We start from the raw sequence: 24,857 nt of genomic DNA, 5'->3' as shown, positions 1-24,857 counted from the left end.
GGCTGGGTTGAAGGTGATGGCTGTGGTGGAGCCTTTGTGCTGAGGTGTATCTTGACCTGGTGGCAAATGGAGGTGCAGGCAGCTGTAGTGATGCTGGTCTGCTGGTCCTTGGTGGTGATGGCTCTGGTGAAGGCCCTTGAGCCACAGTAAATCTTGACCTGGGGGCCGGCACAGATGGATGTTGTGGCTGCTGGATAAACGCCGCCTGTGGGCCACTAGGCCCAGACAGCTGTGAAACCTCTCTGTAAAACAAATAAAAATGTAGGACAATAATTACAACTAATTTCATTGAAATAAAGTTCAAGTAAAATGTTGCTCAAGCACAAATAACAATGCACACATTACATTACATTGCATTTAGCTGACGCTTTTATCCAAAGCGACTTACAATAAGTGCGTTCGACCAACAAAATACAAACTTGAAGAAAACAGAATCATATAAGTACATCAGGCTTCATAGAGCAAAAACATTTCAAGTGCTACTCAACTGGCACATAAAAAGAAGGTTTGGGAGGTTGGAAAAGGAGTCTCTCTCGATCTCTCTCTCTCACACACACACACACACACACACACACACACACACACACACACACACACACACACACACACACACACACACACACACACACACACACACACACACACACACACACACACACACACACACACACACAGAGAGGTATTTCCAGTTACTTTACATTCAGTATAAAATCAGACACACATAGGCTACATCTGATTAAAAAGTCTCATCTGTACAGGACGGTAAAATAATAACAGGCACACAGAAATAAATCTATGACAAAGTCTCATCTGTACAGAACAGTATGATAAAATAATCGATGGTAAAAACATGTCACTGTAAATGTCTCCGTTGTGGGACGAATAAATGATTAATTTAATCATCTACACATGTAATCTCACTTTTACACACCAAAATAACGTTAACACAGTAAACATTTGCTAATGGAGTCTATTTTGTCCAAAGAAAAAGTTCATGACTATCGATAACAAATATATATCAATAAACCTATTGTTCATTTTCGCGGTATTCCCCACACATTGCCAGTACACTATTACTGTAATATTTACACTTACCCATGTCCAAATGGATCCTTGTTGATGTCTTTGTGTTCTTCTTCTTCAGAAGAGTTGAAGACTTCAGGTTCTGAACTTCTGAGGCTCTATCTTCACTGCTGCTAGCGAAAAAAATCTCTAGTGAAGTCGGCAACTGTAAAGTTTTATTTAGCCATTTTCTCTGTCTCTCTCTCTCTCCACACAGACGTAAACTGATGGGAGACACGTGGTTTATGTTTTTTTTACTTGGTCCTTAGTGATTTCTCGATGTCCATTGGTCATTTCAGACCATGATGGCTGCCGGCCGAGATTTCCTTGACGGACACACGAATCCACCAATCCCATACAGTGTAAAGTCAAGCTGCTTTGAGCGGCCATATTGGCTGCTGTGCCCTGGTTACAGTCTCACAGGAGATACCGCTGGAAAGCTACCCTTCCAGCGATTCCGCAGATATCTGAATCATGATTCTACTCCTTATAATAAAAAATATATGATTAATTACGTAAAATTATGCGCACCTGGACGTGCCGGCTCGTCCACCGACTCCAGAGGGTTAACTGTTAGAAACCCCCGAACAGGCACAAGCTCTTACGTTGATATTGGAGCAGGGCTCAACAGTAAGGGTTGCCAGGTTGCCATTGGCAACCATTCAGAAAAAATGTCAACCACTTCTTGGCCTTTGGTTGCCATCAGTGGCAACCAGTTTTTAACATAAATACACTGAACAAAAATATAAAGGCAACACTTTTGTTTTTGCTCCCATTTTTCATGAGATGAACTCAAAGATCTAAAACATTTTCTATATACACAAAATAACCATTTCTCTCAAATATTGTTCACAAATCTGAAAAAATCTGTGATAGTGAGCACTTCTCCTTTGCCGAGATAATCCATCCCACCTCACAGGTGTGGCATATCAAGATGCTGATTAGACAGCATGATTATTGCACAGGTGTGCCTTAGGCTGGCCATAATAAAAGGCCACTCTGAAACATGCAGTTTTGCTTTATTGGGGGGGTCTGGGGGGGTCCGAAAACCAGTCAGTATCTGGTGTGACCACCATTTGCCTCACGCAGTGCAACACATCTCCTTCACATAGAGTTGATCAGGTTGTTGATTGTGGCCTGTGGAATGTTGGTCCACTGTATAACTGTATAGTATCTTAATTATTTAAAATACAAGGTGACTAAAGATGGCAACCGTATTTTCCGTTTTGGCAACCAAAAGCTGATGCCTGGTTGCCAGCCTGGCAACCACTTTTAAAAATTAGCGTTGAGCCCTGTGGAGTTTTCAATAAATTCTATTTGGCAGCTGCAGTGCGAAAAAAAACAAATATCCGAATAACGAAATTGAAACCCAAATAGTACTCCAATGAACGAATATTCGGATATTCGGGTACAGCCCTACCTGACGTTTAATTTGCATCCCTAAACAGTCTCAGTTTAGGGATGCCTCAGTCGGCTAGCATCAACACAGAACTGAAAAAACCGGCGGCAAAAGTTCACTTTTACAAAGCACATTGTGAATAATAAGACTTCAACGCATGTGCTCTTTAGGTGAAATGCTTTGCTGCAGTGTGTGGAGAGACGGCCCACATTGCTGAGCTGGTGGCCAAGCAGAAGAACGTCAAAAGGGCTGGCCGCTCCCAATTCGTCAACTGCAAGATGAGATTCAAACCGTCCAACTCGTACATGCTCAACGGTAAGAGATGCTTGTTGCTTGTTTCTTATGTCAGACCTCTTATATTGGCAGTAAGAGTTTTTTTATCAAGACAAGGGATGAGAGTTGCAAACATTAACCTCGTAAATCATTATTTGTGATTCCATATAGTTCTTCAAAGCTTTCTCTGTGTCTCTGCTCCTTTTATCAACCTAAACTAACCTATACCTCCCTGTCCATGTATTTAGTGAGGCCACGCTCTAGTCTCCGCCAACCCATAGTTGGTGGTCCCTCTAGCTGGATAGCAAACCGCTCTCGGTCTGCTGCAGGCCACGGAGGCTACAGCGCCTCAGGAAGCTACAGCGCCTCAGGAGACTACAGGTATTAAACAATAACAGATTAAATCAATAATGATGAGCAGTGGCTGCACTTACAGCGTTATGGGGCAACATTGATTATACATTGTCTAGCCACTAAAAAGCAGCATTATTATTACATTTTTGTCAGTTATTTAATTTCAGTTCTTGGAAATCCAAAGTGTTGGTTGCTTTCTGTAAAAAGCACTCTTTGAATCTCATGCTTCGAAGAATATAATGTTTTTTTCAAGGCATCATGTTTAAGTGATTTCCAAAGTGAATAAACCAAAGTATCTGCTTGTGTTCTCCCCAAACATCAGGCAATTGGGCCGAAGCTTCAGCTCTCACGTCCCTGTCCCATACAGACAAACCGTTTTTCATCATGCTCCTCAACCGACTTACCAACCAGCCCCTCGAACAGCTATAGAACATTGTTTGGTGCCTGACAGGTGAACATACACACGTGGACCATCCCCTTTCCCACCATAGCTTAGCATGCTTACAACTGTTTGTCTACTACCCTTTACTAAAATATTGCTCAGGGCAGCTCTTTTATTATATTTATTGTTTTGATTTACAGCTTTGTTAGTGTACAAAATGCTCAATAGACTGTTCTGTTGCCAACAGGAAAGAGAAGAACTTGGCAAACGTTCAGAAGCCCAGTGGTAAGTTGGACCTGCTTGGTGTTTGTCCTTATCAATTTCACAACGTTTATTGATTCCCTTTTAGCAAAAACACTGGTAATTCAGTGATATTATTTATAGAGCAAACTCATTTTTATAATGGAAAAACCGTCATCTTATTTCATATGTCTGTTTTTACCTTCTTCTTTTTTTGGTCAGCCATAAGCACAGAAATAAATTGTTTCCAATAAAACTGATAGTGATTTGATTTAAAATAAAAACATTCAACTGAGAAGCTAAAGGCCCTGACACACCAAACTGACACTAAAGAACACGTCCCGACGGACCCGACTGTTGTGTCGCCTCATGTCTCCTGTGTCTTGGCCAAACAGTCGCAATGGATTTTGCATTCATTCGTCATTTATTTTTCAGTTAATTTTTTATTTAATATGTTTTTATTTAATTGTGACGTCCTGTCTGTATACTTTTGCTTGTACTTGTGCTTTACAATGTATTGTTTACATACCCTCCAGTGTGGAGGGTATAGTGCTTGAGGGTGGGATTAATAGAAGCATATTTTTTGGGGGGGCGCTTTTTACGGCAGGCCAGGGGGTGCATTTTACGACGGGGGTGCATCATTTGACACAACACGGGCGGTCAGTGTACCGAGCCGGCCGTTCTGTCATTCTCCAGAACACACAGATGGCCAGTCCGCCCTTACCCTGGCTGTATTCCACCGGGTCGCCGCGGCGCAGATGGACCCGGTGGAATACAGGGTCTACCGCATTTAGGAACCGTTAAGCAGAACCGAAATTGTGTATTTTGTATGGGTACCCGGCATTTTCTTATTGGTTCTCATCTGGAACCGAGTCCGAGTCCGGTTGTTTAGTTCACTTAAGAGGTCTCGGATTGTGTTCACACCGACCCAAATGAACCGCACCAAGCGGCTAAAGGCACCAGGGTTCGATTCAACCGGACTATACAAGGCAGGTGTGAACGCACCCTAAAATGACCATCTTGAACAGCTACAACATTAAAATACTTCTAGGCAGATTGTGGAGGATAATGGGAGAATGAAGCCAACCTCACGTATGAAAGGTTACATGTGAATAGAGGGGCAGAAACCGTCTTGCAAATTTACATTTCAATCTTGAACAATGAACAGCGGTAGACAGTAACAAAGTGCATTTACTTAAGTACTGTACTGCTCCACTCCCATTCAGGTAAATAGTTTACTTTATATTGCGCTACATTTATTTGATAACTTTAGTATCTGAAGATTCAGAATACTAAACTATAATCAAGAAATAGTTTATCATGTGTTATTATAGGTTAAGATAAAATGTTATTGTTCCCATGGTGAATTTCACAAGCTACCCAGCATTATATAATGTAAATGAAAAAGAATAGCCGTCTGTGTGTGCCTAATCGTTTGTTTGCGTACCTCACTTCCGTTTCGCTTCTCATGCACTGATTCGCTCAGCTGAACAGCCAATCGGAGTGATTTATTTTGCCGACAGCCTCAGCTGCCGATTCAACTTGGTCAATCAGCAGCGGAAGGTGTCGGCACGGCCGAAAAGACACGATGATGCGGGACACTAATCTGACCAGGGCGACAGGACTCTCATCGACGGCTGAAATCGGCTTGGTGTGTCAGGGCCTTTTAGATGTCATGTTGTCTTGTCACTGTTGAAACACACAGTTGATCCCTTCCCCACCACCTGTACAGTATTGCAGACAAATGTATACCATCAACGTTAGGCAACACTGCCAAAACAAAAATCATTGATCATTGAATCATGATTTGATCATTTGACCAGACTAAGCAAATCCTGCAGAATCTGCCCCAAACCGTTTACAAATATCAGCACTTAACCTTTTCTTCTCCCTTTGCAGAACATTTCACAGCAAAGCCTCCTGAAAAGGTCTCCAGCCTTGGTCAACCCAAGGTACAAAATATACTTACTGTCTCATTTATCCCCAACATAACATAACTGCTTAGATTTATCAATGAAACCTTAATTCATAAAATGTATCTGCCTGTTATTGTGACTAAATCAAAGTAGTGATCAATGTGAAATCTCCCCATGCAGTCCGGTCTGTATGACGTGGAGCTGATGCAGAGCAGAATAACTGAACTCCTGATGATGTACTTCAGTGGATTGTGGCTGTCTAAACTATCAGCCGTCTACAGCGATATGTTCAGTCAGACGCTCCACCCTCAGGTGCTCATAGATCTGGAAAAGTGGACCCACATCGCTTTGGTGAGTCAGTCACTCTTATTTGTTCATGTACAAATAATTATACAGTAAATAAAGCATTGTGAGTAGTGGTGCACGATAATTATCGGCCCGATAATTATCGGTCCGATATTAGGAATTATGACGTCATCCCGATAAACCCGATAAAAGTATTAATAGCCCCGATAATATAAAATACATTTTTTGGGTAAAAAGAAAAGAAAAAAATACTGCAGTGGGTGGATTGGAATGAGGGGTGCTTGTTTTTCACTCGGCTCCTCCCGTTTTGCCAGTACTGTGGTATTAGTGGTTTAGGAAGAGGGGAGTTTTTCACAAATCCAGCGCTCCCTAACTCATGCCTGGCTGTGACGTAAATGGTGTGCGGCTGTGAAGCCAGGACAGTAAACAAACATGTCGTCGGTAGTATGGGACTATTTCAAAGTTTCAGAGTTAGATAGTTCGCTTGCTATTTGTATTAACAAATGCAATGCAGAAGTTCCACGAGGAGGGAAAAAGGCACCGGAGCTTTTACCTATCGACGAGGCTTTTGAAAAAGGCAAGAAGTTTGCCAGAGACGACCTCAGGGCTAAAACGATCTCTAACTTCATCATAGAAATGATGGCGCTTGACGAGAGTCAAAACTGTTCTTGGCTTTGTTTTGTTCATAGTAGTAATGCTCATGTCATTTGCTCACTACTAGTCTTTTTTTTACCACCAGGTGTGCAAAAACTACAGGTACATTTAATATATATATTATATTATTATCGGGTATCGGTCTTGAGAAGCAGGAAGTTATCGGTATCGGTTTCAAAAAAACAATATCGTGCATCTCTACTTGTGAGTATTGTTTGAGGACTATACAAATGTTCATCTGGCCTTTTTGGGGAAGGGTGAAATTATCTGATGCTATTTTGGTCTACTTTTTTAGTTTATTATACTTGCTAAAACTGCGAATACATGGGTCCATCAAAAGTATTCTCAATACCTAGACAAAACTTGAATAGGAACTGGTAAAATGTCCTTCCTCCTCGTTCTGTCTCCCGTCTGGTCCTCACAGGTGGAAAAATCTCCCAGCCGATCGGACCGCCTCGTCTACCCTCCTCTGCCCCCTAAGACTAGTACTGTTCGTAAAAGTAGCATGACCAATGGGGCTCCAGCACCACCCACCGATTCAAGAAGTATCACCAAACCTGTTTCTACCTGTCCCCCAACATCCGACACAACTTCCTCAACCCCCCGCTGTCCTATCCCTGTCCCTAAACCCAGTCTTTCCCCCTTAGCTAAGCCCACCTTCCTTTTTCCTCCACAAACTGTCACTTTCTCTCCATGTAAACCATTGTCTTCAGTCACATTGCGCAGTCCCGCCCGCAACCCAGCACTTGCTCCACATTTGCAGCCCTTTGTTAATCTAGTCAATCCCAATGATGGTGAAGATAATCACAACCTTCCTACAACTACCCACATCCAAAACACTCGTTCCTTCGCCCCTACCTGGACTTGCCTGGCATCCACTAAAGCTCCTCCATCAGCTTCTTCCCTCCATCCTGGCCCTGACATTTTACCCCTTTTAAAGGTCACCTTCGCCCCTAACTCTGAACCTGTTCCTTGCCCTGCCTCGAAAGCTTCTGCTGATGTTGTGCCTGCTGAGGTGCGTCAGAGAATAAAGGAGCTTCTGTTAAAGTACAGTCAAGGTCTGTGGGCCCACGCTCTGCCCAAACTCTTGATGGACACATACAAGACGCCATTCCCCGAACAGGTTCTGAACAACTTGTCTCTTCTGCTGGATATATGTACTGTGGAGTACCCTGTTCCACATGACAAGAAGAAGGTAAGTACACAATGTACAATATAAGTAAATCCTCAAGAGTAGTGCATAATTATTTAGTCCTCAGTTAATGCTCTCTCACTACTGAGAAGTGAACCTTGAAGGCGTGGAATAACTCATCACTAACCTGATTTATTGGTGTGGATAAAATGTGGATTGTTTCCAACAGAAATAATGATTTAATTTCTGCCATTACCTTGTATTATTAAGGGAGATGTTAGACATCCTTCCTCCCACTGATATTCTTGAAAAACGGTATACATTCTTGTGTTTGTTGTTGATGTACTCTTCTGTTCTCAGGCCATCCTGTATTACTCCAGTAAAGCCGACATAAAAGCCGCAGACAGCCAGGAAAGCCAGCAGTGTAGACACCGTCTCCTTCCCTCTGGTCTGAAGGTCCTGGGGTCTGCGGTGCCTCAAGGTCTGCTTCTTCCAGCGGAACAGTACCCTTCTGTGCTCGTCACTGAGGCCAAAGGCAGCAATGTTGTTACGTTAAGGTGAGACGCACAAGTTGGCAATATCCTTTCCTGGAGCTAATAACAGTACACACAACAGAAGAGTCGTTCATCAGCCAATGGCAAGACCTTAAATAATAAATTAAAGCTTTTTGAAGTTTATTTTGAATGAAAAATATTACCTTACAGATCATGTAGGTGTCAGTAAACCATATGTTGTACCAACAATATAGGAATATTGCTTGCTCAGTTGTATTTGATTGTGAACCGTTGCAAAACTCAGGAAAAGACACTAGCATGTCTGCTAGTGTTTAATGTTTAAACTACTGCCAATTGGTAAGTGTACCGATACTTGAAAGGTACCACGATACCATGCCGTTATAAACGTTACGATTCCTCCGTTTCATTAGTATCGGTACTTTAAGAATGACGGGGAAAAGTACTCCGGTGAGATAGCGCCGTTTTAATAAGAGCCGTGTGTGTTCAGCGCTCTGCTTCCACTCCCTGCACTGCAGCCGTGCCTGCAGTCCCGCCCCTCTCAAGCACGTTCTAAGTCCCTCCCCTCTCTCGTGCACGCGCTAGCTGCAAGAGCAGGTGAGAAAACAAGAAGCATGGCTGCAAGTGGGAGTGCAACTGCCGCTGCGCCTCGGCTTGTTGACAGTTGACAGTATTTTAGCTATATGTCTGACAGTGAGGGCAAGCCTACGGACACCACGAGGCCTGTCTGTGAGACATATTTTAGATCCTTGCAAACCAAGGGAGCCAACACATCAGACTTGACTAAGCACCTCGCCGACCGGCATCCAGAGCTGTTTAAAGAATGTAAAGACAGACAGGTTAGCAAATGTGATAGATAACATAATTACATCATGCTCAGCCCATGCCCTCAAATCTAAGTCAAACAAGTGTAATTTATTTTGTGACAAACGAGGCAATTAATGGCAATGATAACTGTCTAATATGGCTATCTTTTTAGCTAACTTACCAATGTGGCTAACATCTGCAATGTACATTTTGTCAATAATTATTTATATTACTGTTTATATTACATGTTAATAAAATATAAAGTTAACTATCAAAGAAATCACATAAACTCAAGTATAAAGAAGAGACCATGTTGTAAGAAAATGTTATTGATCATGAAAATAATAAAAGAAAAGTATCGAAAAAGAATCGCAATTCTTGACTTGGTATCGAAACCAAAATGTTAGTATCGTGACAACACTACTGCCAATCTAAGCTCAATCCTAAAAATAGCTGTGACTGCATTTGTTCCTGGAATGCTGATTGTAACCTTTCCAAAAGAAAGCCAGATGTTAGTGCTCTTTTTTTATTCAGTGGCTGAAGGGATTTACAAAGTAAATGTAAACTACATGTTTGCTTTGTTGCTTTTGTTAATGCAACATCCAGAAAACTGTTTTTGATTACTACACTTCACAGATTAAAAACTTTTTTCTATTTGTTTAGGTATGTAGGTGAGAACTATTCCAATGCCCAGGAGGCCATGGAGGAAGCAATGCGCATGTTCTACAGCCAAGGCTCCACCCACCATCCTCTGTCTAGACCTGTGATTGGTCAGCTGGCAGCCGTCAGAGGGGAGGATGGAGAGGACTTGGCAAGAGCTCAAGTCATCGAGATTCTGACCCTTAACAAGGTCAAGGTAAGTCATTTAGTTATATTTGTATACGTATGCAGTAGGGGTGTAACAGTATACGTATTCGTACCGAAAATATTCGGTATGGGTCCTTCGGTTCGGTACACGTGTGTACCGAAGTGTACGAACGAATAGAACGTTAAACGTAAAAAATTGAGAACGTGAACAACTTTTTGGAAGTAAACTCAGGTGCTGCGTCGCAGCATTCAGAGTAATTTGCTCACATTGGGTTCAACGCGTCATAGAGCGACCAAGTCATTTAATTGGACGAGAGGCATACTGGTCACAGGGATGCGTTCAAATTTAGTCAGTAATTTGAGGAACTGTCGAAATGGCGAACGCAGATAAAGTTGAGCTCAAATCCTCCAGCATCATTGAAGTCTCCGGTTTGGGAACATTTTGGTTTCGCAGTTACGTACAAGGATGACGGACAAAGACAGGTGGACCGAACCAAAGCTGTTTTGTCGGCATTGTTCAACTAACATTGGTTACGCGGCTGGCAATACATACAACTTGCACACTCATTTGAAAAGGCATCACCCGAACGTGAATATCACCGGTACCAAGAGAAAAAAGACTGAAGTGCAAACCCAACTCCCACTAGCATTTAAGCCTCCACCACTCGCAAAAAGTTCAGACCGAGCCAAAGCTATTACAAACACCAAATATCCTTATGTTGCCATGTTAGCAAAGCGCTACCTGGCTGTATCTGCTACCTCTGTCCCTGAGGGTGTGTTCTCCACAGCAGGAGACATTGTTAGTGCCGGCAGATCTGCCCTTTCGGCAAGCAATGTGGACAAGTTCATTTTTCTTTAAAAAAATATGAAAATACAATGACGAGCAAGTCCTAATGTCAAACTGGCTGCTTAGGTGCTAGTACAGTACAGTTCAAATACAGATTATTTCAGTTCATCGAAATGCTGCAACTTAATGTTTATTTTATTATTAGGGGTGTAACGGTTCACAGAAGTCACGGTTCGGTTCGTACCTCGGTTTGGGGGTCATGGTTCGGTACGGTTCGGTACAACAAGAAAAAGCAAAAAAAAGTCCCAAATGCGTAATTCCAGGTTTGTTGTTATTTATTTTTGAACAGTAGTGCAAGTTTCAGTTTAAAAATAAGGAACTCTGAATAATTAACTGTATTAAACAGTTAAAAACAAACCACAAACAGTACCACACACACTCAGATGGCCATATTATCTATAATGGCTGATGTCAAACTAAAAGGTTTCATCAAGCTGTAAAACTAAAAAGAATGTCTTGAAAATATTACATCATAAATAATAAGAAAGTGTTTCCAGAGCGCAAAGTCGTTGAAAAACATTATGCCAAAAGCTTCCGTTATTTATTTTGGTTTCACGGCTTTCATGTCTATTGGCTTCTTAAAAACAGCGGGGATCAGCTGTTGAACTGCTGTTGTCTTTTGAAGGGCTCTGGTGATTAGCAAATCTGGGTGATGCCTTCTGATATGATTTAGCATGTTTGGCGTGTGTTACCATTAGCATACCGCACCGCTATCGAACAACGCCGACACACCGTCCTCTTCCGATCCACCACTCGCACACTTCATCGTTATTGTAGTCCACAGGGAACCCGAAATGTTCCCACACAGCTGATTTAAAAGAAGCAGGTGGGTTCTAGCGCCTGTGTGTTATCTGAAATCGCCATACTAACTTTTCTTCTTCTTGTATTTAGTTCGTTTTGTTGTTGCGTTTCTTCTTGTTCTTCATTTGTTGTTTAAGGGCGGCTGGCAAACAGCTTTTAGGCGCAATACCACCCCCTGGATTATAAATAGTGTAGTGGATACTGCCCTGAAGGACAGACTTTTTTCCCACTCGTAAAAAAAAGGCGTATTCGCCGTGTGACTGCATGTGCCGAACCGTGACGGTACGGGACGAATACGGATACCGTTACACCCCTATTTATTATATTTTGTATTTATTCGAGTGAATATTCACAGTTTAATAATAATTAAAAACCCAAAACAAATATTTTATGTTTTGTGAGTACTAATCATAGACAGGTATTAATACAGTAAAGTTCAAATACAGATTATTTCAGTTCATCGAAATGCTGCACCTTAATGTTTATTTTATTATATTTTGTATTTATTTGAGTGAATACATTATTCACAGTTTAATAATAATAAAAAAATCCCCCCAAAAATATTTTGTGTTTTGTGATCATTTTTTCTGCTGTACCGAACCGTGACCTAAAAACCGAGGTACGAACCGAAATGTTTGTGAACCGTTACACACCTAGTATGCAGCCATCTAGAATATTCCCTCTGATGATCGTTTTGTCTGTTTGCCAGGTGTACTATGTGGACCATGGCTTCTCTGTGGAAACCAGCAGGACTAATCTGCTGGATCTGCACCAGGACTTCCTCTCTCTGCCCTTCCAGGCTTTCAATGTTAGACTCGCAGGTACATAAAGCAGGCATGAGAATCACTCACCTTTCGGCGAAATTCGCCGTTTTGAATCCAAAATAGGTCGTTTGTGTGATTCATGTAGATCTGCAATAAAAATATTTGTGGGATATGGGGGGGGTCTGGGACCCGGAGTAATCTGCAGCCGCGAGCTGTTATGTGCCATCATGACACGCATGGTGTTCTTTTTTTATATATTATAATGCAGCGCAAGCTGTGTGCTCGAGTCTTCCTGCCTGTCGGTTCTGCTGCTCCGCGATGATGGTCTAGCTTCAGCAGCCACATTACCGACGGGTGCGTTCGTTAATATTAACTGTGCGGTCCGGAGTCACTGTGGTACAGACTGGACCGTTGGTGAACAGCTGTTAGAACGGGCCGTTCAGGTGTTCAGAGCAGAGCTCCCTGTCGGAGCGCAGAGCGTGATGTGCACTGAAAAGTTTCAATATTATCGTTGAGCTAGCTAGCTAGCTAGCATACATTGTCACTATCTGCTAACGTTAGCTTTAGCCTTCGTTTTCTAATAGTTTTTTTTTCATAGGCTATAAACGGAGGTGGTATAAGTATAGATCTTGTACTTGAGTAAAAGTAGAAGCACTCAGATCTTGTACTTGATTAAAAGCAGAAATACTCAGATCTTGTACTTGAGTAAAAGTAGAAGTACTCAGATCTTATACTTGATTAAAAGTAGAAGTACTCAGATCTTGTACTTGATTAAAAGCAGAAATACTCAGATCTTGTACTTGAGTAAAAGTAGAAGTACTCAGGTCTTGTACTTGAGTAAAAGTAGAAGTACCAGAGTGTAGGAATACTCTGTTAGTAAAAGTACTGCATTCAAAAATGTTCCTCAAGTAAAAGTAGAAAAGTATTCTCATCAAAATATAGTGAAAGTAGCGACAGTAAAAGTAGTCGTTGTGCAGATTGGTGCATTTCAGAATAATATATATGATATGTTTTATAATGATTGATCATGAAAGTGTTCTCAAAGCTGGTAAAGGTGCAGCTAGTTTGAATGAATTTGTATACTGCAGGGTAGCTGGTGGATTTACTCCAGGTGGAACTAAAGTCTGATTCAACACTTGATTAGATTTCACATCATTCATCCACATCTGTAAAGTAACTAAAGGTATTAATACATGTAGTGGAGTCAACGTACACCATTTACCTCTGAACTGTAGAGGAGAAGAAGAACAAAGTAGCAAAACATTGAAATACTTAAATAAAGTACAAGTATCTCAAAATTGTACCCAAGTATAGTACTTGAGTTTATGAATTTAGTTACTTTACACCAGATGCCATAAAGATAGAAAGACTCAGCTTTGCACAGAGGCATGACAATAGATTTTCAAAATGCTCAACAGTGCTGCCAAAATTATAAACTGACTGCTACACAATTAAAATAAATGCTTTTATATATTTCTATTAGATGTGACTCTTTAGCATTTCTGTTATTATTAACACTGCTTTAGTTGTGTTGACTGCTAAAATCATCTGTTATTCCTCATGTTAAAGCCGATATTCCGTGGGGTCGGGGGGCTCGGGTCCTTGTCACCTTTTCCATACCTGATGAGTTTGCATCCCTGATAATACTTAGTAAGGAGGCCATAATATTTTTGACTCATGGCTGAAGTTAAGTTTCTCCAGCTCTCCCCAGGTTGGCAAACAAATGCATCTCAAAATGCATCAGATTGATGCTTTAAAATATGGAATATTAAAAAAAAAAAAAAAAACTTCCGGGGGAGCATGCCCCCGGACCCCCCTAGAGGGATAATATCCTTCTCACCTTTTTCACCCCTGACCCGTTTTCATGCCTGATAAAGGATAAGTAAATTACTTTAGGAACCCTTTGTTGTGCTAATGATGAAGATAAAAGCACCCATGTCACAACTGAAGGTAAACATATTTATTTTTGTTCAATGGCCTCTCATTTATTTTGCCTTGCTCAAAGGTCTCGAGGCATTTGGCTCCCACGCACTGGTGGTGTCTTCTGTGGAGAAGTTGGTAGTCGGAAAAATTCTGCTGATGGAGACGTTGGAGCCATGTCAAGAGAATGAGACGCCTGTGGCCGTGCTGTACGACACGTCTCAGGATGATGACATCAACATGAACTCTGCCTGCCGGAAGGCTCTCCAGGACGACACCATGAAAAACCCTCTGACTGTAAGGGGGGTGCTGCAAACTACACGTATTGTGTGAATGCATAAGAGTATTGAGAACCTATCTCTTAGAATAGCAGGCTTGACCAAACCTTTGCATTTGAAAAGCCAATTTAACTGCAGTGAAGGGTGGCTTCTCACATTTATTAATATCTCGTGACATTACACCTCAGCTCAACCAGTGTGTGGTGCTGTTGTCTTCTTCTCATCATTTTTGACTTGTGTTTGTTATTCACTAAAAGAAGTCTTATTCAGTTGGAATGAAAACCAAGAGTTGGTGAATCATGATCTTTGGGTCCTCAGTGTCATTAATCCTCTGTATATTATCTAACATCATTTTTTCATTTGCCTGTAGGTAAAGGCTACCTATCAGGATGTATGTGTCACAAGTGTGTGTGCAGATGGTATCATCTACTGCCAGCTGCCCTCCAGAGGAACCGCACGACTCAACAAGTTAATGGAGGAAACGGAGACCTTCTTCTTCTCCCAGGTTATCAAGACTGTTGTTTGCCTCAGCGTTTGTTAGGATTGAATCGTTTGCAGTGATAGTATAAAGAAAATCATGATTAGATATTCAATTCCTCTCAGGTAAAGGTCTTTATGTCTTTGTTATTGTTTCTACCAGATGACGTCTGATTTCTTGGTGTCCAGACCCTTCAGTGGCAAGTTCTGCCTAGCCCGTCACAAAGGAATGTGGTCCAGAGTGGAGGTAAGAAGAGAATTGAAATCATCATTTCTTGAAAAGCTTGATATGAAAAAGCTTAAAATATGTTGGATATTTAAAGTATAGTGAAAATCATATTGTTTGAGGTAGGGATGCACGATATTGGTTTTTTGAAACCGATACCGATAACTTCCTGCTTCTCAAGACCGATACCGATAACCGATAATAAAAAAGATTTACGCCATGTGTATTTTTTTTTACTTGGCCGCCCCGTAGTTTCAGAGCGCATCGAGTTTAAAATACCATCTACAAGCTGATGCGGACAGCCCCGCTCCTGCCGCCCGCTTGTGGCAGACCACACTTCCACGCTCACCGGCAGGCACCGACTGGCCATCGGGAGGACCGGGAGGGTGTGTGTATGTGTGGCCCCAGCGAGCGAGAGAGAGACCTTACGTGCATTGTTGTTGTTAGCATCTGGTGCTAGCTAGCTGCGCTAACGGATATAAGGAGCTGTTTAAATGAAAACAGAGGAGCGACATTTCGCCACAACTGTGCCGAGCACTTGACTTTATGCAGGAAGCCAGACAGTGGGACATTGTACGAAAAGTCAGCACACTCGGCACGGATACATGAACATGATTGCAGCTTCCAGGCAGCTCCCGTTCGAGCATATGCCTTGAGTTGCACATAGCTCCAGCGCGCGCGCACACACACACTGTATTGTATAATTGTCTTCGTACGCTTTTAACACACCATCGTAGCGATGGTGATGTTTCAGGTGACTGATCAGGTTCGAAGTATTAGGGAGCGCTGGATTTGTGAAGAACTCCCCTCTTCCTAAACCACTAATACCACAGTACTGGCAAAACGGGAGGAGCCGAGTGGAAAAACAAGCGCCCCTCATCCCAATCCACCCACACTGCAGTATTTTTTTCCTTTTTTTACCCAAAAAAAATATTGTATATTATCGGGGCTATTAATACTGGTATCGGGTTTATCGGGATGACGTCATAATTCCTAATATCGGACCGATAATTATCGTGCATCCCTAGTTTGAGGTAATTATTTTGCACCTACTTGCCTGTTGTCTTGTTCTCAGATCACCAACATTTTTGGCAACAGAGTAATTGAGATCCTCTTCATCGACCTGGGTATCCAGGCTACTATAGAGGTCACTGATCTCAGAGAGATCCCCTCTCTTTTCCTGGAAAACTTCATCATCATCCCACCACTGGTCAGTAGTTTTTGTGTTGTGATCACCTTAATCTTCAACCAATCACATGGCTGGAGAAGCATCCCTTAATTTGCACATTGATTTAAATCTTATTTAACATGGCCTAGTTGATTACGCGATTCTGATTGGTCAATTCGGACATTTCAGAGGTTAATATTGACAGTAGTACAGACCGCTGTTAAGCACTTTAATGACTGTTGCTAAGGAGGATCGAGAGAGAGAAAAGGAATGAGGTTTAAAGACGAAGCGCTGGACGTCTGATAAATCGACAGAAGCTGACAGACGGGAAGTAAATACTAACAGGAACACGGTATGGTCTCTGTAGTGTTTAGGAACTTGTTAGTGGACAGGCACAGAAAAGATCAGAGCTGCCTTCATTTTAAATTAAGTTGTTGTCAGAGTTCCAGCCGTTGGTGCGCCGTGGAGCAGAGTTTTGTTTCCTTTGCAGAAGCAATACGATAATTTTCCAGTCAATAAAATCATTTCAATTAATATTGGGATTCAAGTCGTGTTTAGTATGTGGCCATGTAAAAAGCGGGAAAATGTGCAGCAAGGCGGTCATTATTGGAAAAATAACACCAGCGTCGGGCTCCGTGATCACCCTGAAGGGAAGACCGCTGCACATTATCCCTTACTTATAGTCCTTAACCTGTTCAGCCCGAGAGCCCCCGGTAGAGGGGGCTGCTGTTTTTTTTCCCACTAAACTGTGTCTCAGGGCTTCTTAATATTTAAAAAAAAAAAACTATTAATGTGTCATACTCACTTAACCTGTTCAACCCCAAGCCTGTTTTCCAGGTCTCAGGCTCGAAAATGACATTTCCAGAACAAATGACCATAACTACACTTCTAAAAGGGGAATAATCTTTTTTCTCAAAGTAATGATAAACCTGTGAGTTGGATGTAGAAAAGTCAGAATCAATATAGATGTTTTTTTATTTTAAAGAAAATTCAGATTGAACATTGAGCTGAGTTTCTTCCCGTTAAATGAGTGACACATTCATAGTTTATTAAATGTTAAGAAGCCCTGAGACACAGTTGAGTGAAAACAAAACTGCTTAAGGGCTGAATCTGGAATTTATGTTTTTAAATGTGTGGACAAAGACGTTGAATTGCTGTTTTGTTGAACATGTCTGTCATTGTCACAGTTAACAAACAAACATTATTTCTAAAGCTGCAAATTCAAATCTGTCTGATAAAGTTGTTTGTGAAATGTTGACGTTTTTTTTTGTCCATCTCTTCAGGCTCTGAAATGTCGCCTGGCTGACCTCACAGTCCCAGAGGGAGACTGGAGCCCAGAGGCCGTCCGGTTTGTGAAGGAGGCTGTCCTGGGCTCTGATGACTGTAAAATGAAGGTAGTCCTTTTTTAGGGCAAATGCAGCCCTTCCAACTATTACAAAAGTGTCCCTAATGATTGAATGCCTGAGTGTATGTTTATTATAAAGGCTTGACTGCATGGAGCACAATAACAGTGTAGCAGGAGTTGTTTTAATCTATCTCCAAATATTCAAAAATATAAACGCTGCAAATCAAGTTTACAAGTAAAGCCCTGTTGAAGAACAGTGCAAAAACAACCACTATCATCTCAAGGTCTCTAACAATGTGTGCCTTTTTTGTTTTTTTCTCCCTTTGTTCCCTCGTCACAGATCCACAAATTAGACCAGCACAAAGGGGACTGTCTGATCTACATGTACCTCTTCATTGGTGCTGACAGTCAGGAGCTGGACAAGAGCATCAACCATCAGCTGGCCAAGTCACAGCTGTGGCAGCAGCTCACAACACAGACCAACAACACAATCACCAACAACACAATCACCAACAACAATGGCGGCGTGGATTCAGGTAACACTGCACGACGGAAAACGCCAAGTCCCACCAACTGTCAGCATTTGTTGCATGAACAAGTCTGGTCAAATGTTGGGCCTTCTTGTTCTCCAAAATGTCCTTCTATATGAATTAATGTAATACAGATTGAAATCACACTGACAATGAGGTTAAAGTGCTAACTTGGCTTTAATGTGATGGTTTTGAATGTACCTGTGTTTTATCAAATGTCCAGGTCTGAGTGCTTTAGTGGAGAAGTTGACTCTGAGCGGCCCGGCCCCTTACCCCATCGCCAAGACTTCAAGCCAAGCTGTTCTCGAGGCAGGGGACGGTCCTCCAGATACGACCTCCAAAGCTGGGATGCAGCCCCTTCCCCTGCCTCCTTCACTGGACTTCCCCCAGGTATGTGGACACCGACTCACTTTCTGTAGGGGCTCACTTATCATGCAAGGGAAGTGTATGTAAATGATGTCATTGCTTGTTTTTTGGGCTTTAATCAATAGGTATAAGAACTAGGTATTTGAATGGAAACACATTGTTCTTATTCACATTTGTCTGCATCACACAGATGTTCCGATCAAAAAAAACGATCAAGAGCCAAACTCCTTAACGCCACAGTCACCACACTCCAAACTGACAATACATGTATTGTGCTTGTAGACATTCACATTTCTGTTGTATATGACGTAAGAAGTTTAAAAAACAACTTGCCGCGTATGGTCATACAAGCATTAACCACCATTCCCATGTATTTTTACTGTAGAATAACTTAACCTACAGAAATAGAAAATACATGAATAAAAGCTTTGTGATAATATGTCACACCCTGTCTTCTTTCAGCCTGGTCAGAATATGGATGTGTTTGTGCCAGTGGCCTGCCACCCCGGTTATTTTGTGCTGCAGCAATGGCAGGACCTGCATAAGCTGGTGGTGTTGATGGGGGAGATGGTTCTTTATTATAACCAGTCGTCCAAGATCGACTCCTCTGGCCCAAATATCGAGAAAGGAGGGATCTACGCGACCAAAATAGACAAGAAGTAAGTGATTGTAATTGAGATGTAAATTGTCTCATGGTTACATCTTTCTGTACACTCAAAATGATAGGTCAGGAATGTCATTAGCTGCTTAACAGAAGATAATCTTAATAGATTTCAGAGGACTTCAGGATATGGAGGTCATATTAATAGCAGTCCTGTGGTATGTGAGGATGAATACATTCACTGGAAACCAATTATAGTGAATGGTTATAGTTATACACTTTTGATATGGTGCAAAATGCTTGACAAAGAATCGTATTTATGCAAATGAGTTTTAAAAATGCAATGTATAGTTATCAGGTTGTCTTTATACTAGTGTTGTCACGATACCAACATTTTGGTTTCGATACCGATACCAAGTCAAGAATTGCGATTCCGATTCTTTTTCGATACTTTTCTTAAAAAAAGGGAAACACGGAATATCGGCTTTAAAATTAGGAATAACAGATGATTTTAGCAGTCAGAACAACTAAAGCAGCAGTGTTACTAAGAACAGAAACACCAAAGAGTCACATCTAATATAAATATATATAAAAGCATTTATTTTAATTGTGTAGCAGTGAGTTTAACATTTTGGCAGCACTGTTGAGCATTTTGAAAATGTATTTTCATGCCTCTGTGCAAGGCTTAGTCTTTCTATCTTTATGGCCAGTGGTGTAAAGTAACTAAATTCATAAACTCAAGTACTACTTGGGTACAATTTTGAGATACTTGTACTTTATTTAAGTATTTCAATGTTTCTTTTTCTACTTTGTACTTCTAATCCACTACAGTTCAGAGGTACATGGTGTACTTTTACTCCACTACATGTATTAATCCCTTTAGTTACTTCACAGATGTGGATGAATGATGTGAAATATAATCAAGTGTTAAATCAGACTTTAGTTCCACCTGGAGTAAATCCACCAGCTACCCTGCAGTCTACAAAGTACTTCAGACTAGCTGCACATTTACCAGCTTTGAGAACACTTTCATGATCAATCATTATAAAACATATCATATATATTATTCTGAAATGGACCAATCTGCACAATGACTACTTTTACTGTCGCTACTTTAATACTTTTACTTGAGGAACATTTTGAATGCAATACTTTTACTGTAACAGAGTATTCCTACACTCTGGTGCTTCTAGTACAAGACCCGAGTACTTATACTTTTACTGTCGCTACTTTAACTATATTTTGATGATAATACTTTTGTACTTTTATTTGGGGAACATTTTGATTGCAGGATTGTTCCTACATTCTGGTACTTCTACTTTAACTCAAGTACAAGACCCGGGTACTTCTACTTTTACTCAAGTACAATATATATACTTATACCACCTCCGTTTATAGCCTATGAAAAAAACTAATAGAAAACGAAGGCTAAAGCTAACGTTAGCAGATAGTGATGCTAGTTTGCTAGTTAAGTTTGCTCAACGATAATATTGCGACAAAAACTTTTCAGTGCACATCACGCTCTGCCGCTCCCACAGGGAGCTCTGCTCTGAACACCTGAACGGCCCGTTCACAGACTTCTGGCGTCTTTTTTGTTAACAAGCCGAGGCGCAGCGGCAGTTGCACTCCCACTTGCAGCCATGCTTCTCGTTTTATCACATGCTCTGGCAGCTAGCGCGTGGCCGCGTGCACGAGAGAGGGGAGGGACTTAGAACGTGCTTGAGAGGAGCGGGACTGCAGTGCAGGAGTGGAAGCAGAGCGCTGAACACACACGGCTCTTATTAAAACGGCGCTTTCTCACCGGAGTACTTTTCCCCGTCATTCTTAAAGTACCGATACTAATGAAACGGAGGAATCGTACCGTTTTTAACGAAAGGGTATCGCGGTACCTTTCAAGTATCGGTACACCGTGCAACACTACTTTATACTGCTGTAATTCTTCTTTGATTCACCTCCTTGTACTCGGCCACCTGGTAATCTGTGCTTTCCATGAGGCTGCCCTCATGAGGCTGGTGCTGCTTGCAAACTGACACCAGGACAGTGGAAAGAAAGTTACTTTCTAACTCTCTAATAGTTCCCTCTGCTGTTAAACCAAATATAAAGGCCTTTATTTGTCAAGGAGAGATATTGGAACAAGTTAAATAACCATATCAAATCCTTACAGTCTCAAAACAGCATTGAGGCATTTGTTGTTTAATCCCTACTGATGATGTCCTTCTTAAAGTGTAACTGCTGATCTTCAACCTGCTTCTCACCCCAGCAGTGCTTTATGAGGGAGAAAGGCAGATGAACTGCCATAGTCAATATGTGTTTGTTTTTTTATAACTTCCCATTCATGTAATGAAACACACATTTCAATGAGTTGATGGTCTGCTTTTGAAATAAAAATTACAAATAATGTAGTTAAAATGATCAACCTCGTATAACAATCATTTTGACCCTGCCAGGTGTGATGACTACAAGAAAGTTCTACTGATATTTGCCCTTGTGCTGGTTGTGTGTGTCCCACAAAAAATCTGACATCTATTTTGTAACTTCATGAGGAAGACTTTTTACAACATGTTGGTTGATGGCTTAACTGTTGCCTGCCTCCACCTAGTTGGCATCGCGTGCAGGTGAAGGGGATTCTGGCCAACGGCTTGGTTTCTGTCTTCGAGTTGGACTACGGCAAACATGAGCTGGTCCGCAGCACTTTCCTCCGGCCTCTGATCGAGGAATTCAGACAGCTGCCCTTCCAGGCTATCACTGCACAACTGGCAGGTGGGTCCCATCATAAGGCTCTCCTACAAATGTCTTTTTTGTCTTTGATTCTGTAAAGAGATGCGTTTGGATTACTCGATTTCTGCTCTGCAGGTGCGACGCAGCGCCAGTGGTCGGAGGAGGCCTCCATGTTGTTCAGGAACCACGTGGAGGACCGAGCGCTGGTCGCCCAGGTGGAGAGTGTGTGCGAGGTCAAAGGTGAGCTCTGGGAGTGCAGGTTGTCGGTTTACCTGGTGGACACTACAACTGAGGAGAAGGACCTGTGGATTCACAGCCTCATGGCCGACATCGGCGGAGAGCTGTCTTCGGCTGCCTAGGACTTCTTATCATGCACCATGGTAAACAATTGTATCTTTGAAAGCCAAAAGTTGCTTTCTCGGCCCTCGGTTTGTTTTCAGCTTTCTGGATTGATCTCCTAATCAAAGACTTTGAATAAGCACGTTTGAATGTTTCTGTATTATTGTTAAGGGCCATGTCAACGTGAGACAGGAGGGGATTTTTGAGTTACCTGTATGTTGCATGTTTTGTCTTTGTACTACTAAATTCCACCACTGATTTGTTCTCATTTGCTGTGCTTAATGCATTCTTCTGTGTGGTTTACTTTGCTTGCTTCATTTTGTTAATATGTTTTTACATTAATCAATATTAAATGACTTGACAGCCTTTATCTACATTTTAGTTTGAACCTCTCGGGAACAGCTTGATTGTGTGACTTGTGTGGCTGAAAATAAGTTGTAATGTTTTACCGTTTCAACATTAAAGTTGTTGGTTAGCGCACACACAGCTGCTCCACTCTCAGGGCCTTCACACACTAACATCATCCAACATGACTGTGGAGGTGATGGAGACGCCTTCTGCTGGTGGAGAAATTCTAAGACTGCAGTCACAGTACTGAATCCTGATTGGATGACCGCAGATCCTGGTTAAAATGACAAGCTTTACAATTATCAATATTATTCATATATGTTTTAGTCCTTACTTCCAGGGAATACGTTTTGGGTAAAAACATAAGATTTTCCTCTTCTTTTTTTTTACCAAATCTTAGAAAAGCAGAGTGTCTAAAGATGATTTTAGTATTAAAGCTTTAGAATTAAAAAGATCTTGACAAAACAATTGAGCAGATGCTTGAAGATAGCCATGCAGTTGAACATTTCTGCTGTGGTTCAAAATCTGATTTGTTTATTTCCAAATCATAAATGGCAATCTGTCTCAATTCTTTTAAATGTATTAACTTAAAAATAATATTTTCACAACTTAATTATATGTATTACACAATACATGTATTAATTGATTACAACTAAATTAAAGAGTTTAATAACAATACAAAACGTCCCTTTTTGATGTGATTTTTGACTGCATGCAGTTTGCTTTTCGGCCCAACTGTATACAGTTAAATCGACCGGACTTCTTTCTGAAGATGTGAGCGTCCTTAACAACGGTCAATAAGTCCTTGACAGCGGTCTGTCTGTTCGGTATTAACAACGTGTCACGTGTTCTGAATTGACCAATCAGAATCGAGTATTCAACTAAGCCATGTAATAAGTAAGGGATAATGTGCTGCGACGCGGTCATTATGGGGAAAAGAACACCGACAGGCTGATCAGGAGCCCGACGCGAAGCGGAGGGATCTAGATCGGCATGAAGGTGTTCTTTTCCCCATAATGACCAAGTCGCTGCACATTATCCCGCTTATTACATGGCCACATTCTCAACAAAGTAACGTTATGACTCCCAATATTAATTGAAATGCTTTTATGGATTTAGAAAATGATTTTATTGATTTAAAAAATAGTTGTATGTATTGATTTAAATTGACATGCATCCGCGAAGAAAAATAGTCCGATGTTACTGTTTGAACTAACGTAGCAACGGCAGGAACTGCTTCGATAGCGTTTTTGAGGAGCTTTCTGATTACAGATTTGAAAACATCGCTGCTTGCTTTAAAAGTAGCACAATTCATTATGTCAAACCTTGGAAAGTATCTCGATATCCCTGCCCTGATGCCAAAGTAACTGCACACTGTATGTTTTGCCATTTGATGTATATGTCTGGACCGCTGCGTAAAAAGGAGGGTTTCTGCCCGTTACTTCTCCGCTGTTTTCTTGTCCCTCTTGTCTTTTTCTTTTCTTCACTGGGGACTCATCAGCCACTAACTATTACTCCAAATTACTGTGCTCTCCAAATATATTAAAATGAATGTTAAAATCCTCCATGTTGCTATCACACGACAGCGGAAAACTAAAGACAATCAGACAGTTTGCTTGCTTTTCAAACTGTTACATTTGAAAAACAGTGAGAGCGTCTCTTGTCAGTTTGAAAAGCCAACGGTAGGACCTGCTTGCGTTTTTGAGGAGCTTTTTGATTACAGATTTGAAAACATCGCTCCTTGCTTTAAAAGTAGCACAATTCATGATGTCAAACATTGCAAAGTATCTAGATATCCGTCTAGTGTTCTGAATTGACCAATCAGAATCGAGTATTCAACTAAGCCATGTAATAAATCTAAATATGTCCCCGGTGTGTAAGGAGAATCACAAAGTTTCAGAAAAGACAACCCTCTCATTTCCTCCTTACCCACATCTCTAAAAACGCGGGTACAACGGAGTTCATCCAGATTTGCTGCGGACTTGACGTTAACTTGGAAATGTGTGCTGGCTTTACATTGAACTCCTGGCAACGTCCCAACATATCGTCCCCATAAACAGCTGGATGCCAATTGTAGTGTGCTGAGATTAGCCAGATACAGGGTTCTTACGGTCATTGAAAACCTGGGAGAGTCATGGAAATTCAAAATGCTAATTCCAGGCCCTGAAAAAGTTATGGAAAACAATATTTTCCCCAACGTTTTGGAAAAGTCATGGAAATGTAACTAAAGTTGCATCAAATATAATTTATATTTTATCTAATCGGCGAAATAGTAATCAGAGTTG

At 41.3% G+C, this 24,857-nt stretch overlaps 1 protein-coding gene across 2 annotated transcripts in view; it reads left to right on the top strand.

Annotated features, from left to right (window-relative positions):
• The window catches only part of tdrd7a (tudor domain containing 7 a), a 29,595-nt gene extending 6,619 nt beyond the window's left edge, over positions 1 to 22,976 (top strand). For both annotated transcript variants that reach the window (XM_034079751.2, XM_034079696.2), the window contains 20 exons: positions 2,632 to 2,776; positions 2,983 to 3,115; positions 3,411 to 3,539; positions 3,718 to 3,755; positions 5,610 to 5,662; positions 5,807 to 5,977; positions 7,011 to 7,781; positions 8,079 to 8,275; positions 9,701 to 9,893; positions 12,202 to 12,313; positions 14,262 to 14,473; positions 14,825 to 14,959; positions 15,095 to 15,178; positions 16,233 to 16,367; positions 17,609 to 17,719; positions 18,011 to 18,206; positions 18,424 to 18,590; positions 19,029 to 19,225; positions 21,767 to 21,927; positions 22,021 to 22,976. In XM_034079751.2, the coding sequence (XP_033935642.1) occupies positions 2,740 to 2,776; positions 2,983 to 3,115; positions 3,411 to 3,539; positions 3,718 to 3,755; positions 5,610 to 5,662; positions 5,807 to 5,977; positions 7,011 to 7,781; positions 8,079 to 8,275; positions 9,701 to 9,893; positions 12,202 to 12,313; positions 14,262 to 14,473; positions 14,825 to 14,959; positions 15,095 to 15,178; positions 16,233 to 16,367; positions 17,609 to 17,719; positions 18,011 to 18,206; positions 18,424 to 18,590; positions 19,029 to 19,225; positions 21,767 to 21,927; positions 22,021 to 22,244 (3,456 nt within the window). In that variant the 5' untranslated portion in view covers positions 2,632 to 2,739 and the 3' untranslated portion in view covers positions 22,245 to 22,976. The remainder of the gene's footprint in view (positions 1 to 2,631; positions 2,777 to 2,982; positions 3,116 to 3,410; positions 3,540 to 3,717; positions 3,756 to 5,609; positions 5,663 to 5,806; positions 5,978 to 7,010; positions 7,782 to 8,078; positions 8,276 to 9,700; positions 9,894 to 12,201; positions 12,314 to 14,261; positions 14,474 to 14,824; positions 14,960 to 15,094; positions 15,179 to 16,232; positions 16,368 to 17,608; positions 17,720 to 18,010; positions 18,207 to 18,423; positions 18,591 to 19,028; positions 19,226 to 21,766; positions 21,928 to 22,020) is intronic.
• Positions 22,977 to 24,857: the final 1,881 nt, after the last annotated feature.

The sequence above is a fragment of the Pseudochaenichthys georgianus genome, chromosome 1, assembly GCF_902827115.2.
Source record: "Pseudochaenichthys georgianus chromosome 1, fPseGeo1.2, whole genome shotgun sequence".
In the NCBI taxonomy this organism is placed as follows: domain Eukaryota; kingdom Metazoa; phylum Chordata; class Actinopteri; order Perciformes; family Channichthyidae; genus Pseudochaenichthys; species Pseudochaenichthys georgianus.
The sequence above is the reverse complement of the archived record's forward strand: the minus strand, read 5'-3'. Positions and strand labels throughout refer to the sequence as shown.